The 16,106-nt window shown below is 36.9% G+C and overlaps 1 protein-coding gene across 2 annotated transcripts in view; it reads left to right on the forward strand.

Annotated features, from left to right (window-relative positions):
• The window catches only part of roraa (RAR-related orphan receptor A, paralog a), a 371,653-nt gene extending 356,284 nt beyond the window's left edge, over positions 1-15,369 (forward strand). For both annotated transcript variants that reach the window (XM_065292098.2, XM_065292099.2), the window contains 7 exons: positions 128-523; positions 1,778-1,899; positions 3,408-3,540; positions 5,457-5,564; positions 6,790-6,900; positions 7,217-7,329; positions 8,777-15,369. In XM_065292098.2, the coding sequence (XP_065148170.1) occupies positions 128-523; positions 1,778-1,899; positions 3,408-3,540; positions 5,457-5,564; positions 6,790-6,900; positions 7,217-7,329; positions 8,777-8,941 (1,148 nt within the window). In that variant the 3' untranslated portion in view covers positions 8,942-15,369. The remainder of the gene's footprint in view (positions 1-127; positions 524-1,777; positions 1,900-3,407; positions 3,541-5,456; positions 5,565-6,789; positions 6,901-7,216; positions 7,330-8,776) is intronic.
• The last annotated feature ends 737 nt before the right edge of the window (positions 15,370-16,106 follow it).

The raw sequence follows: 16,106 nt of genomic DNA on the forward strand, positions 1-16,106 counted from the left end.
GCTTTTTTGGCGCTAGTTTATTGTGATATTGTGTAAAAGTCCAGCTTAAATAACCCTTTTTGATGCAACTGGTTATATTTGGTCATATTTAAAAAAAAAATCAGTAATATCATCTTTGTCCCAACAGCGGTGAAGTTCGGCCGCATGTCGAAGAAACAGCGAGATAGTCTGTATGCAGAAGTGCAGAAACACCGGCTCCAACAACAACAGCGGGACCACCAGCAGCAGCCCGGCGAGGCCGAGCCCCTAACCCCAACCTATGGCCTCACAACCAACGGTCTGACCGAGCTCCACGATGACCTGAGCGGCTACATGAACGGCCATACACCTGACGGCACTAAACCGGACTCGGGCGTCAGCAGCTTCTACCTGGACATCCAACCTTCACCCGACCAGTCTGGCTTGGACATCAATGGGATCAAGCCAGAGCCCATTTGCGACTTCACCTCAGGCTCAGGCTTCTTCCCGTACTGTTCCTTCACCAATGGAGAGACATCCCCCACTGTTTCCATGGCTGAGCTGGGTAAGTGAATAAACAGCAAAAAGGATTGTGGCTAGTTAAGAGGATGGTACTGGGGAAAGAACTCAACCGTGGGGCAAACGTCGCTGAAGGTGTCTTAAAATAGCATTAGGTTGGAGACTCATCTCAAAGACTCATTAAAAGAACCTCTTTTTTTTAATTAGTTTCCATTAATTAGGGCCAATCGGGATCCAGCAGGGCACGCACCAAGGGAAATCATTTTTTTAGGTTCTCCTCCTGCTCTGGGACTCTCTTTAACAGATGTGTTTTCAACATGATTGAATTTTTATACTTTGTGTTTTTTTCTGTCTCTGTCATCTCCATTTGCTGTTTCCTACTGAAAGCAAATATGACCTTTGTTTCAATACATTTACACACACACCGCACACGCTCGCTTCAGTGTTATGATATTGCCCTATTTTCAATTATGTTGCTTCTTTTAGAGTCATTTTACGTGCCATTTAGGAAAAGTTTTAAAATGATTATATCGCAGAAATAGACAAGTGTGACAGAAAAAAGGGCAGAAAAGGCAACCAAATACCCTACAATGTCCCCCTACGGTGAAAAGTTTTATCGTTGTTTTTTTATGTCTATGTGGTGTTTTTAAAATGCTTTGAAACACACCATGTGCAAATTCTTTATTCAACACCATTTCTGAGTATTTTCTCTATAAAACCGCGGTTTGAAATCACATGGGTTTCCTCTGTCACAAACATGTAACCAATCACAGTTGAACGAGTGGAACAGTAGATCAAGCCATAGATATTATGTATAATTGCCGCATAGACTTGTCGCTGTGAAATATATGTAAATATATATTATGGTCCGAGGTGATGTAAAAGATTGGAGGCGGGGACTAATTTGCATATTCATAGATCTGCGTAAACTCTATGAGGCAGTGCTGTAGAGTTATATTTAAGCTGTTTCAAACCATAAAGATTATATTGTTAACTGTCTGTTAAGGAGAGCCATCTGATACGGTCTCGTTTATACAGGCGCTGCAGCTCCCCCTTGTGTTTTTTAGAGAGATGTGCAATCATTGCGGTGATCTGAAATTATCGCGATGAGGTCAAACAATCGCAATGAAATGATTATTTAATCATTGTGACAGCCCTAATGCGCACACACACACACACACACACACAATACAGTACAGTACATGCATACATCTCTATATGTAGTTCCTCAACATGTCTGTAGATTAAGTGCAATCAGGCATGGCAGAGAGTTTTGACACTGTGTTGTGTTGCGTTTCAGAGCATCTGGCCCAAAACATTTCCAAGTCCCATATGGAGACATGTCAGTACCTGAGAGAAGAGCTTCAGCAGATGACCTGGCAGGCATTTCTTCAGGAAGAAGTGGAGAGCTACCAGAACAAGGTAGCACACACATAGTTGTTAAGCTTTGGGGAGTGTTTTCCCTTAATGTTGTTTAAATAATTTTTTTATATTATTAAAGGGATAGTTCACCCAAAAATGTAATTAATGACTCACCCTCATGTTGTTCCAAACTCGTAAGACCTCCGTTCATCTTCAGAACACAGTTTAAGATGTTTTATATTTAGTCCGAGAGCTTGTCAACCCTTCATTGGAAATCTACGGTTTCCTGTCCATGTCCAGAAAGGTAATAAAAACATCATCAAAGTAGTCCATGTGACTTCAGTGGGTCAGTTAGAATGTGTTGAAGCATCAAAAATAAATTTTGGTCCAAAAATAAAAAAAATTCAGATTTAATTCAGCATTGTCTTCTCTTCCGCATTTATTGTGAAGCGGATGGGCGAGACTATAGTCACATGACTATTCGGCTAACATACGACACGGCTGACGTGTTATCTGGTGCACCCCAGCTGTTTTTTTTTCTTCGTTTACAGTCTGAGGGAGACACACGTTGTAAGTTTAAAAAAAAATAACTTTCGCAAACATGTCTGAGGATAACACATGATCCGCGTCACTGCAGTAACGTGACTTTAGTCTCACGCATGCGCTTCACAACAGACGGAGAAGAGAAGACAATGCTGAATAATAGGGGTGTAACGATTAACCGTGCAAATTCACGTTTTCTCAATGAATGGATTTGAACGAATTACGGTGAAATCCAGGCACATCCGAATGCCAGGGGGGCCCCCGTGCAGAAGCTTCCTTTGTGCCACCGAAGAAGTAGCATTACGAATGCTATTCCAGGAAATGTCTACAGGAATATTTATATCACTGTTCTTCAAATTATTTCAGGTATTTTCATGATAATAAAGAATATTTTAAATGATTTTGTTTAACGATTGTTGCTTTTTTAAATGCACGTTATAAACGACTCCGACTCGTAATAATTTTAGATTGAAAAGGACTTCCTACTGACAAAATGCCGTAGTACACGCACAAGCTGTGCATGTAACAAAGAATCGCAGCCTTACGATTCAGAATCGATTTCATGGGATTTTTAATGGGACACACGGTTGAATCGTTACATCCCTACTGAATAAAGTCGGAATTGTTGCTTTTTTTGGACCAAAATGTATTTTTGATGCTTCAATACATTCTAACTGACCCACTGATGTCACATGGACTACTTTGATGATGTTTTATTACCTTTATGGACATGAACAGATGTTCAATGAAGGGTCAGCAAGCTCTCTGACTAAATATAAAACATCTAAAACTGTGTTCCGAAGATGAATGGAGGTCTTACGAGTTTAAAACGACATGAGGGTGAGTCATTATGATTTTTTTAATTTTTTCATTTTTGGGTGAACTTTCCCTTTAATATAATAAATATAATTTATTGAACTAAACTTAAAAAAGGCTGTGTTTTCCCAGCCATGAGCATAACATATGACCACCCACATTTATATCTACTGTAAGTCAACAGGACCTTGTGTTGTGTTTCTCTTTAGCCCAGAGAAGTCATGTGGCAGTTGTGTGCCATTAAAATAACAGAGGCCATTCAGTACGTGGTGGAGTTTGCAAAGCGCATCGATGGCTTCATGGAGCTCTGTCAGAATGATCAGATAGTGCTTCTCAAAGCAGGTAAAGTCACGTGTGTTCACATTACCATCATCCCGTCTTTATTGTTTACAGGGTTTAAAAAAAATAACCCTTTGCTCCAGTATTACTGCTGTTTTTTCCTAGGAATAGCATATTACCATACCACTCTTACTATTTCTGTTCTGTGCTATTTTTTATACTTTACAAGTATGCTTTATAACACACACACTGTCCCCATCATGATCCCAACAGCTCATAATGTTTCTGTTTGTTCGACGCTCAAACGAAATTAATAACAGAATAGTGAGTGAGCGCTCTCGTCTGACATGATATTTTAAACCGCCGGCATCTTCTTAAAGCTCTTTAATGGCTTTTATTACGTGGCTTTTATCCGCTAAGCCTGTGCTCACTAAAGCAGCCTCCTGTAACAACAATAACCGCAATGCATTCCACCAGAATGATATAAACACACATCCTGAACTGAGAGCAAAGCGACAAATATATTCAGCTAATTGTCAACTTAGGAAAGGAGATACGCAAATAAGCTAATACAGATGTAAATCCTTGGCCTACACACCCACTGCATATTTTTAAAGGGCACATATTATACCCATTTTACAAGATGTAATATAAGTCTCAGGTGTGCCTAGAATGTTTCTGTGAAATTTCAGCTGAAAATACCTCACAGATAATTTGTTTTAGCATGTCCAAAATGCACCTATTTGGGTGGGAGCAAAAAAGCTTCATGTGTTTACCTTTAAATGCAAATGAGCTCAGTTCCTTCCCAACAGACAGTGAGCGCTTTTGGTTAAAAATAGATCTGATTTCTGAAAAAACGGTCTGAGACAATAGTACATTAAGCCGCATTAGGGCTACAATGAGCTAACAAACACATTTGGAAAAGCTTTTGGGTAAATTAACCAGTCAGGCAGTGGCCATGAGTTGGGCTTTGTTTGTGTGATGTCACATTAACAAGAAAATTAAAACAGCATGCTTTGATTTAAAGGGACAGTTCACCCAAAAATCCGGTCATCATTGTCTCATTCTCATGTTGTTCTAAACCTGTATGAATTTCTTTTTTCTGATAAACACGAAAGAAGATATTTTGTTAAATGATGGTAAGCACACAGCTGATTGTAACCATTGACTTCCATAGTAGGAAAACAAATATTATGGAAGTATTGTGATAAATAATGAAGAAGATATTTTAATAAGTGATGGTTAGCACACAGTTGATGGTACCCATTGAATTTCATCTTATTTGTTTTTCTTCTACTGGAGAGTAAATGGTTACATTGTATGTCCAAACACCTTTTGTATCCTCATCCTCATGTTGTTTTAAACCTGTATGAATGTATTTTTTCTGATGAACACAAAAGAAGATATTTTGAGAAATGATGGTAAACACACAGCAGATAGTGACCATCGACTTCCATAGTAGGAAAAAAATATTTTGGAAGTATTGTGATAAATGCTTAAGAAAATATTTAGATAAATGATGGTAAGTACACAGTTGATGGTAACCATTAAATTCCATTATATTTTTATTCTTACTATGGAAGTCAATGGTCACTATCTGCTGTGTGTTTACCATCATTTCTCAAATTATCTTCTTTTGTGTTCATCAGAAAAAATTAATTCATACAGGTTTACAACAACATGAGGATGAGTAAATGATGACAGAATTTTCATTTTAAAGTGAACTATCCTTTTAACATGGAGTCTTGCATTACTGGTGGTAACAAACCTCAGTGTCATAATTTTACCAAAATAAAAAGTTGAACTCTTTTTAAACCAACCAGCAGGTTGCTCTGCCACGACCTAAAAGTCATCTTAGGGCAACACTGAGATTGCAATGTAAAACTTTATGTGCAAAGTTTGTCTCAATTATCTGTTCATATTTTTGTCCATTCCTGGCTACGAAAATAACAATATTTTTTTCTTTCATCCATGTGCAGGCTCTTTGGAGGTGGTGTTTGTCAGAATGTGCCGTGCCTTCGACCCTCAGAACAACACAGTCTATTTCGACGGAAAGTATGCAGGGCCTGACGTGTTTAAATCGTTAGGTGAGTTACGAATTAATCTTGTTTGGGACATAATAGGGATGCTAAACAATTAATCGCGATTAATCGTTAGCAGAATAAAAGTTTTTGTTTACATCACATATGTGTGTAAACTGTGTATAATAAATATGTATATATATAAATATTAAGAAAAAAAATGTATATATTAAGTATTTATATTTATATATAATATAAATTATACATAAATATACAAATGTATATACACATGTAAACATTTCTAAAACATATACATGCATGTGTGTACATTTATTTATACAAATTTATTATACACAGTTCACACACATCTATGATGTAAACAAAAACTTTTATTCTGCTAACGATTAATCGCGATTAATTGTTTAGCATCCCTTGATATCTTGAATTTATATTCTGTCTTTTCTGAAACACTAAGTTAGCCACACCTTCTTACACATGCTGACAGCATTCAAATGTGGTTAGAACCCAAAATATTTGCCTAACTGGCAACCAAAAGTCTAAGCTTAACTCAACACAACGCAAACACATACAAGCAAACCAAATTTCCATCACACCTGGAGTTAAACGTTCCTCCCTGAAGACGCCAATCAGAATTGTTGTATGCATACGCTGCATGTAGGCTCCAAGCAAGATTAAGCATCTACCAAAAGCTTTTTATCAAACCCACTGTCCACACAACTGTAGCTTGGGCATAGTTTCTCTTGTGTAAGCAGATAGCATTTGTGTTTGAATGCCATGACATTAGCGAATCCCTTTTCTGTAGTTATATACACACACATTGGAAACCTTTTGAGGCGGAAAGATGTCCAAATGCCAGAACAAACGCAAATGTACAGGGTAAAAAGAAGTGTGGGTATACGAATGCCGCGGCCTGCAAGCTAACACTCTATCAATACTTGTGTCTATTTATGTAAGCGTAATATCTCATTTTTGTGTCATTCTCGTAGCGATTTTATACAAGCCTGCATCTGTTCTCTGAGTATTTGAGAAAATGCCAGCGACTCTCTCTCAGACTTTGTGTGAACTCACAAGTCAGGTTTTACTTAAAGTCTTATTAGTGACCCCAGTCATAGTTACATAACCCATCTTGTTCGCCAAAACATGATTAGTCTGGAAGAAAAAACGCAGTGGGAAAAGCATTCTGTAATGCGCAAGGATTGCATTGTTTTACACTGTCTACTGCTTCATATTAATCCTGTCTGTACCTCTTTCCTTGTCTCCGCTGTGACAGGCTGCGATGATTTGATCAGCTCTGTCTTCGAGTTTGGGAAAAACTTGTGTTCTATGCACCTCTCTGAAGACGAGATCGCCCTGTTCTCTGCCTTTGTGTTGATGTCTGCAGGTAAGCCTGGTATATGTTGAAACAACATAAGATACAAACATGTCACCCACAACCTTGTTTACCTCTTCCACACAGGGTGATTTAGCTTGGTGGTTAAGAAATAGGCTCTGAAGGTTGCAGGTTTTAAAATGTAAAAATGGAAATATGACGAGTTTGAACTCGAGATATAATGCAGGCCGGATTCAAACATGCCACTTCATCTTCCACATAAGCACCAAGGCTAAACAGTTCTTAGCGTGTGTGTGTGAACTGCTAGGTCACAGCTCGGATTTTAATTAAGTGTAACATCCTCACCCGTCTGTGCATGTGTGTTTAGACCGATCTTGGCTTCAGGAGAAGGTGAAGGTGGAGAAACTCCAGCAGAAAATCCAGCTGGCACTTCAGCACGTTCTGCAAAAGAACCACAGAGAGGACGGCATTCTGACAAAGGTATTGCAACACACACACGCACACACAGAATAGTTGTGTTTCCATTTCCCTTTAAATTGAAAAAACTAAATTGAAAATATTCCCAATGGAAACGCGTCAATTTTACGAAAAACTCCTAAAAGAAAAACGCTTTATGCTCGCATAGGGTGTTTTTTAGTATTGGTGGGCAATGGTTAATCGCGATTAATCGAATACAAAATAAAAGTGAGGGTTTTTTTGCATAATATTTGTGTGTATTTAAACAGAAACACACACACACATGTATACATTTCAGAAATATTTTATGTATATGTATATATAATTACACACAGCACACACTTATATATTATGCAAAAACTAACATTAATTTGTATGCAATTAATTGCGATTAATCGTTGCCCACCCCAATCCGCAAAACTGCAATGGAAACGTTTTTTCGCATATACAGGTCACCTGATGTGTGTAAAAGTCACGTAATAATTTTTTAAAGACTCAATTTGCGTACTATAACCTCCCAGAAACACCCCATATGTCATAAGTAGCATGGTTATATTTGTAGCAATGTCCAATAATAGATTGTATGGGTCAAAATTATTGTTTTTATGCCAAAAATCACTAGGATATTATGTAAAGATCATGTTTCATTAAGATATTTTGTACATTTCTCACCGTAAATATATATTAAAAATGTATTTAGCAATGTTTTTTTTTTTTTACAATATTTAGCAAAAGTTTTGCAAAAATCTGCAATGGTAAGCAGGCTAATGAAGCAGTATATAACAGGATAAATGTTGAATGTGCTGTCCATACCCACAATGTTGTGTACATTTCTTATGTATTTGTGTATTATATAAATAATTATATATGCTCAATAGTTATTTTAATTCATTAGTTATGACAAGGGCTGGGTATTGCAATTTGATTCTTTTGAATATACTTTCAATTCAGTCCAATATCGATTTGTAATAAAATATAAAATTTTTTTTAGTTTTGCAGACATGGAATTTATTTGGTGTGCTGTCACTTTAAGATCTACATGTAATGCACAGATCCAATATACAGCTAGACATGCGTTTTCTTAATGAGTTGTTCCTTTTGTCAACTTTTTCCATTTAAAACTATTTAGTAGGAAATAATATTGGACAGTTTGAAAATAATACAATAATAAGTTGTTTCAGGTGCAGAGAATTCTTAGATTTTGATTAAAGATAATATATTATATTTAGAATAAAGTGCACTTATGAACCACAATAAAAGCATTAACGTATTAGGAAAGAAAGGTCCATTTTTATTTTAGCTGTACGACTTCATCTAAGTTGTATTTGATCTGCCATCCTAAAGATTAGCTAAAGCTATCAGAAAAACCCAAGACCATATGTGTCAGTAGATGTGTCACTAGATTAAAAGGACTGTATTTTGCTCCTTCTAGCAAATAAAAATAACCTTTCTTTTCTCTCTGTCTCTGCAGTTGATATGCAAAGTCTCCACACTGCGAGCTCTGTGCAGCCGGCATACAGAAAAGCTGACGGCGTTCAAAGCAATATACCCAGACATTGTGCGAGCCCACTTCCCCCCATTGTACAAGGAGTTGTTCGGATCAGACTTTGAGCAGTCCATGCCCGTTGACGGGTAACGCTTCCCCGCGCCCGCCCGGGGATTTCACGCCGTGGGGAATGTCAAGCATAAATCTGAGACACTTTACCAGTGCCCTGCACATACACACACACCTGGACGGCCGACACACTGCACACACACACACTTTTCCCTTTTTTCTTTGTGTTTTTTTCTTCGTGGGAGGAGGTAAAGGACTGGTTTAGACTCCAGTGGTTTATTTTTGGGGTTTGTTCCCCCCATTTACTGACACAGGTGGGATGTGAAGCCCAGGGGAGAGGATGAGAAGATGAGTAGACGCTTGTTTTTCATACTCTATTTTTCTGGCTGAACCTGAAGAGTCCATGCATACGATTCGAGAACGGTCCCATGGCGATTTGTCACGATCAGCATAAATTGTTTTGACTCGTTTCCAAAGCGGAAAACGATTTCCCGAGAGCATTCGCCTGCATCCAGTATTTTAAACAATTTTAAAGAAAGCCACACATAAGCCAAGAAAATGAAATATAAAGAATGCTTAACTACGTACCAGTACCATACCGACATATAGATTACAGATTGTGGCCCATGTGGTGTGCATGGCCCAGGCTAAGCCAGTTCCTTCCTCCAGTGGTTTTGATTTTTTCTGGAAACGCTTGATGTCAGAATACAAACCAGCAGCGAAAAAAAGAGAAATTCAAGGAGGACGGGAGATAAAGAGGAGAGATTGAGAAGAAGTGTGAAGCAATGTCTGTCGGCATTTGGTGACAAAGCAGCACCTTTCTACGGACAATCGTCTTTAAAGAAGGAAAAACGTAGAATTCTGGTAATTCTAGTTGAAATGTTGTAAAAGCTCAATTACTTTTAGCTGTCAGAGACTTCATCTACCATAGTTGCTTAAGTGATATCTTTTAAGGCCATCTGCTATTAAGTCCCTCTCTGGAATGGTGTTAACGTAATGGTCCGACCGCCAACATCGATGCAATGAAGGGGTCCATTCCACCCTATTTCCTAACGTGTTACAGGGTATACGGTCATAAGTACAAACAATACAGAAAAAAAATTATGTTTATAGAATCTATTTTAAATAACATGTATGATATTAGTAGCTAGACTATTCTTAATTGTGAAAAATTGATAAGGCACTTTTATTTGCACCTTTCTTTAATTTAAGACTTGTATATTTACCTAGTTATGTGTGTGTTGCATGTATAAATACCACGGTTATGGAAAACAAGTGCTGGAAACCCTAACGCTGCTGTGGGTGGGTGTGTGTTTGTGTGCGTGTTTGTGTATTTATTTGCGAGGTTGGTGCTGGGTAAAGGCTGTTCACATCTGTTCATATATTTATTTTAAAAAACGGCAGCTTCAGAATACTGTTCGTAGATCTGCGTTACATTTTTGGCACAAGGCAACCCGGTCAGAAAGCTGTTTTTGGGATCAGAAAGCTCTGCTTTTCTGTTGTGTAACATTTTTAGGAACGGCTGTACCAACAAACCTACCGTTTCATCACATGGAGGGGTTGCATATCAGTTTTGCACTGCACTGCATTTTTTTACGATATTTCACAAATACTACCATTTATTACGATTATAAACGTGATTATAAAACCTATAGGTCAATTTTAAACAGGCTTGTTACCATATTTGGTGAAAATTTGTTTGATCTATTCATGGATAAAAAAAGCTTTTTCATACATTTCAGTCTGGTTCCATCTAGTGGTGGTTTTGAGTTGATCTGGCAACCGTTCTTTCATGTGTTGTTCCGGACTCAAGATGAAAGTGTATCTTTTTAAAACAGCTCTTGTGAAGGTCTTTGCCCAGCAACAACACCCGTCAGGAGCGTAAGCGTGAAAAATAAGAAAAGATAAATATTCAAAGCCTTGTCTGGTTGAAATCCTCTATTTTTGTAACATTGTATAAAGCCTATGAAAGAAAAAAGGGAACGAAGGATGATATAGCACTTAATCCTGCAATAATGAATTAGAATTTGTGTGTTTTTTATGATTTTAGGTTTTTTTTCAAAGAACAATACAATTTTAGTAGTAGTGCTATTTTTTGGAATACCTAACTGTTGTGCGTTGCGTATGTTTGTAAGTCTTTTGAATGTGCCATAGTGGTCTATCCTGCTATTTTGAGTCTGAAGAAATTGTGTTGTAACATTCCAGTAAAACTATGTTGTGACATTTATGAAATCCCCATGTAAACCTCAACGACCTGCTAACCGACATTGAGTAGATCTTGGAGAGCATCTTATCGTTTTGCTTTTATTGTCATAACATTTTCATTCCCAATCATGTGGTTTTTCAAGTATTTTCCTCAGGGAAGAGTCTGTCTAACTCGATTCTGAAACCGGTAGCTTAAACGTGTTAGTCGGCTCTACAGTCTGTTGCATTAAAAGCTATCGTGAATAATTTGATCTCAACGGCACGATCAGGGTCAATACAGTCATTAAGTAATCTTATTGTAGCATACTAATATTAAAAAATATTAGTCTTATTTTTTGTCATGCAGCGCATCCCCTTATTATTACAGTCCATCATTAAACTGTGAATGACAATCCAGGTTCATGTTTAGTTGTTGTAAATCAGCAGTGCTTGTAATACAAGGCTCAGGGAGAGTAATATTGTGATAATTGAGAACACTGATGCAGGGAATATCAAGGGAAAATGAGATATTAGCTCTGTTCCCAAATCCAGTGAGCTGAATAAACGGCATTTTAAAGCATCTTAGACTTATTCCTGATTTGAAAGTCGTTCCAAAAGGCGGGGTTGCATTATTATGCAGCCTTCTAACATTTTCCTATACACATTAATTCCTATGAGAAAGTATAATTTTTTGCTTAGCCATATGATAACATAAAATTTGTATTGGAATATGATTAACACATTTAGTCATTTCATGGGTAGCTTGCTAGATTTGGAACAGGATTGTCTAGATTTGATTTTTATTTGAGGCAGAACCTGGTATTGATATGTTAAAAATGGGAATGCATGCTTGTCACCAGTTTTTTAAACTCGGCCCTTCTTGCTTTTTATCTTTTGCAACTTGCATGCTCATGTCATATCCTCTTATTCACTTGCATCCAAACTGTCAAGCCCAAAAAAGACGGCAGTAAATCATAAACCATGCAAATGTGTCATTTAATTCAGTCGCACCATAGGCCACTGGTTTTATCACATCACACAGCAAGCTCCAAGATCTAATTCCCAAAAATCAAACAAGAGAAAAATATAACCTCAAGCGTACTGTTTTTGTTTGTTTGTTTTTTCTGGATGGGGATTGTTCAGACTGTCACTCATAACTGTTGGAGTCTATGTGCCAAATACCTCTTTGTAATTTGCTCCACCGTCAACGTCCGTGCGGGCTATTTTTAACAAATACGGGTTTCTACAGGGTAACCACTGCTGTGGAGTCCCCTTTTAATGAACAAGCTTTGATGCACAGCAGACCGTCGTGATTTTGTTTCTCGTCCAATGATCCATGTCCACAAGTCAGTGCACCACAAAAGCAAAAGATTCGCCACTTTTTGCATGTCGTGTTTTGTCAGTGTAGTTTGTATTAGACTTTTTAAAGCAATATAGTAAACAGAACTTTGGACAAATTTATTTTTTCTAATACAAGGTACTTAAACATCTCTGGATCTGTTGTATTATAGACTGAGATCTGTTTGTTTCTCTTATTGGTGGAAGATCCATAATTGTTCTCGCATTTTTTATTGTATTTTTTTTATCTGTGGTTCCCTCTTTGTGAGAAGCAATATATGTCCGAATGTGCACGGAAGAGCGCGCGTACGAGCAAATATGTATGTGTTTGTGCTATGTAATATTTCCTGAAGGTCAAACCCCAGACAAGGCTTTAAAGATAAAATGCAGCAGGGTCAGATGGTGAATTGTACGTAAGATCTTCTGTTTTCCCGGGATTTAAGATGTTTTAAGTAGCACTGAGTTTATACCCCTTGATGAGGCTGTACAGCATGACACAAGGCACCTCGATATTAACATTTCAATTAGATTTATGCAAACGCAACAAGGCCTATGCACTCACATTTCATGTAAAAAAAAAAAGATTTAACTGTAAACTTTATGATGAGTGGATTTGATGGAAAGTGTCATGCTCATAGCAGCATTTTGATCTGAAGGTTAAAGTGTAAGGATGTACAATACATCTTTAATTTTGCATTTTGCTTGCATTTTTTTTTTATTATTATTATTGAGAAGTTTCTTTCCAAAAGCACAGCTGATGTTATTAAAGTAAAATATGTTTAGAAAATAGAAGAAAGTCTTTAGCCATAAACGAATGTCAAGCAATAATATAAATATATATATATATATACAGTATATTGTGTATTATTATTATTATTATTTTCTGTGCATAGGCTTTGAACATCTGCATGTAAATAGATCTTTTATTTATACAATTTTTTTTGTTTGTTTGTTTTGTTTCATTTTTGTCATTTTCTTTTGACTAGTTCTGTTCCCGGGTGGAGAACTATGAACGTCAAAAATGGCCTGTAAACTGTACAGCTTCATTTTTCCTCTCTACTTCACCTTTCGGCTTTTAATTCACTCAGTATTTAATGTTTTACTGATCACATGTATAAAGGTAACTTCTGTTTTTATAGGTAAGAAGAAAATACTGCTATTAAGACCATGCTCGGTGCAAATAGACTCATCATGCTGTACAATATCTCTGTTTTTAGTCTAATTCTCTCTTTTAGACTTAGTTTGATTAGCGGTAGGGTGTGCTGACATAAATCTTTGTGTTATACTGATGTGTGGTGCTAGGTAATTTACTTTCGTGAACAAAAATGATGGAGTCATAGATTAGGCCACCCTTTTAGTCCATTCATTTTACTGAGTATTGATATAAGGACTCGATAAATAATGATAATGATAACAATAAAGTTAACAATAGTAGTAAATTACTTTTGAATACAAGGCAAGTACCTGTATCAGTGTGCTAGTCTTGGGACGCGGCTTGTTTCCTTCTCACTTTTAAGATTATTAGCAAAAGCAGTATCGACTAAGTAAATCTATTAAACGTTGCGTTTCTGAATCTTTGCAATGAAGAGGTTGTTCATGCTTAAAAAAGCAGTATTGTGTTTATTTCTGATTGTTATAACCTCACATCAAACGTTTACCGGTACATCTGTAGCCTTTCTTTCGCTGAAAGGACTTTAGACGCAAGATATGGCGAAGTACTGGGCTGTCTGTAGACTCGGCTCCCTCCATTTTTTGTTAATTCTTCCCTGCAGTTTCTAAAGATAAGCATCCATTTTTCTTTTTAACATCTGCTTTCATGCAGTACAAACACACGCATACATGACAGTTAAGCATTATAACTAATTGTATAGGACAAATACAGTTGTACAAGGTTTGTGTAAAACTTCCTGTTTTCTATTTGTAGCAAGGCAGAATATACTTGCAATAATACATAGCAAACTACACTGAGTGCCTCTCAGTGGTACATGATGCAGAAATTTGTTATTGTTTTCACTGTTTTCGACTTACTCAAATGACTGTGTTTGCACATGTAAGTGACTTCTGTCTTGTGTTACCAATCTTTCTTTTCATTTACTTTTTATATGTAAATGAGGTATTTCACGTTTGTTTATAGCCATGGAAGAAACATTTTATTGTCTACCGTGGTGTCCTGTATTTCTTACTCTGTCTCAGACGTTTCTTTTTGCTTTTCCTCCGAACAGCACAGTTGAAACGTGTTTATGGAACATGCATTTATGTATCCAGTCAGTTGCACCCTGGTTGGATGTATCCGCTTAACAATGAATGGCAGAGCCCTGTTTGGATACCAGCAGAGACAAAATTACAGACAATAGACAATCCACTCTGTGTTGTCCCATTTTATTCCTGCCAATTAGGTTAAGTTGATCATTTTAAAGCAACAAAATGACTAAGGCAATGTATCTTAAATGTTCATATGTGTATTGATACATACTACACATCCGGATCTTTCCTGTTGAACGCGAACTGAAGGGTAGGGCACAAGGGCCGGAGAATGGGCGAGTTGGATTTTGCTTCTCACATGGGCGGCAACAACTGCAGAAAAAAAGCAGTGAACAAGTTTGCGGTTGTCACACATTTTTACGTCACATGTTTGCTACTGATCTTAAAATGGGGACAGTCGATCATGTACCTTTCTATTCAGCTCTTTTGAACTCTCTTTAGGAGAAAGTATCTTAATAGTGGTTTTGCTCCCTTCTGTTTGTCTTATTCTTAAATATGAAAATAAGTATTTTAAATCATTTTGTAAATACCGCTGTAAAGAAAAATAAGAAATTTAATGTTGTCTTTTAAATACTTTTCATTCTAATATGAATGTTGTTATATTGTACTTAGAAACTGTACCTTTAATATTATCTTTATTAAAAGTGCATTGGACACATCGATTTTAGATGTGCTTTATGTGCTGTTATCCCATAATAAAATTTACCGCTTGTAATGAGCTCTTATTCAATGTCTCATACTTTTCAATGTACTAGTTAGTCCATGTGTGTGCCTTGGAATATGCAGCATTATTTGATGTGGTGACGTCAGTTTAACTAAAACAGCAGAACTATCGTGAAGACCCTCACACTTTTTTATAATAACCAATAGCATTTCATTATGGCACAGTCCAGCAAAAACAAAACATAGAGGGCGGGATGCTTCAGCATCTAAAGAGCATTTGATTGGACAGGAAATTGGATGAAAAGTTGAAGTGTATAGTGATGTCATAACAATTCTAGACAAATGCAAAACTGTAGGTATTGAATGCTTATATCTTCTATATGAGAACTTTGTCAGTGTTTTGGACCAAACCAGTTTATATTTATTCTTCAGCGTAACATATTTATACTAAAAGAAAAAAGTTTCATTTTAATTTTATGGGGGCTTTAAGACCACCCAGTAGCCTACATGTGGGTTCCCTGCTAAAAAAAACAGCATAGACCAGCAGCATTCCCATTCTGGTTTGGTGTTAGTTTAGCTGGTGGACACATCCAAAAATCATTTCATGTCCTCTTTGAGAAAACAAACGGCTTATCCTGCAATACTTATCCGTCTCTCTGGTTCAGTCAGCATGCAAGTTGTTTCCAACCGTCATTTTAAAATTCATAGGACACAGAAGACAAAGGTGAGAATGGCGACGAACAGTCAAGTTCCAAAAAACAAAACAAAAAAGAAAATCAAATGTTCAAGCTTGTAACAA

This window comes from Paramisgurnus dabryanus, chromosome 23 (assembly GCF_030506205.2).
Source record: "Paramisgurnus dabryanus chromosome 23, PD_genome_1.1, whole genome shotgun sequence".
NCBI classification, from domain to species: Eukaryota; Metazoa; Chordata; class Actinopteri; order Cypriniformes; family Cobitidae; genus Paramisgurnus; species Paramisgurnus dabryanus.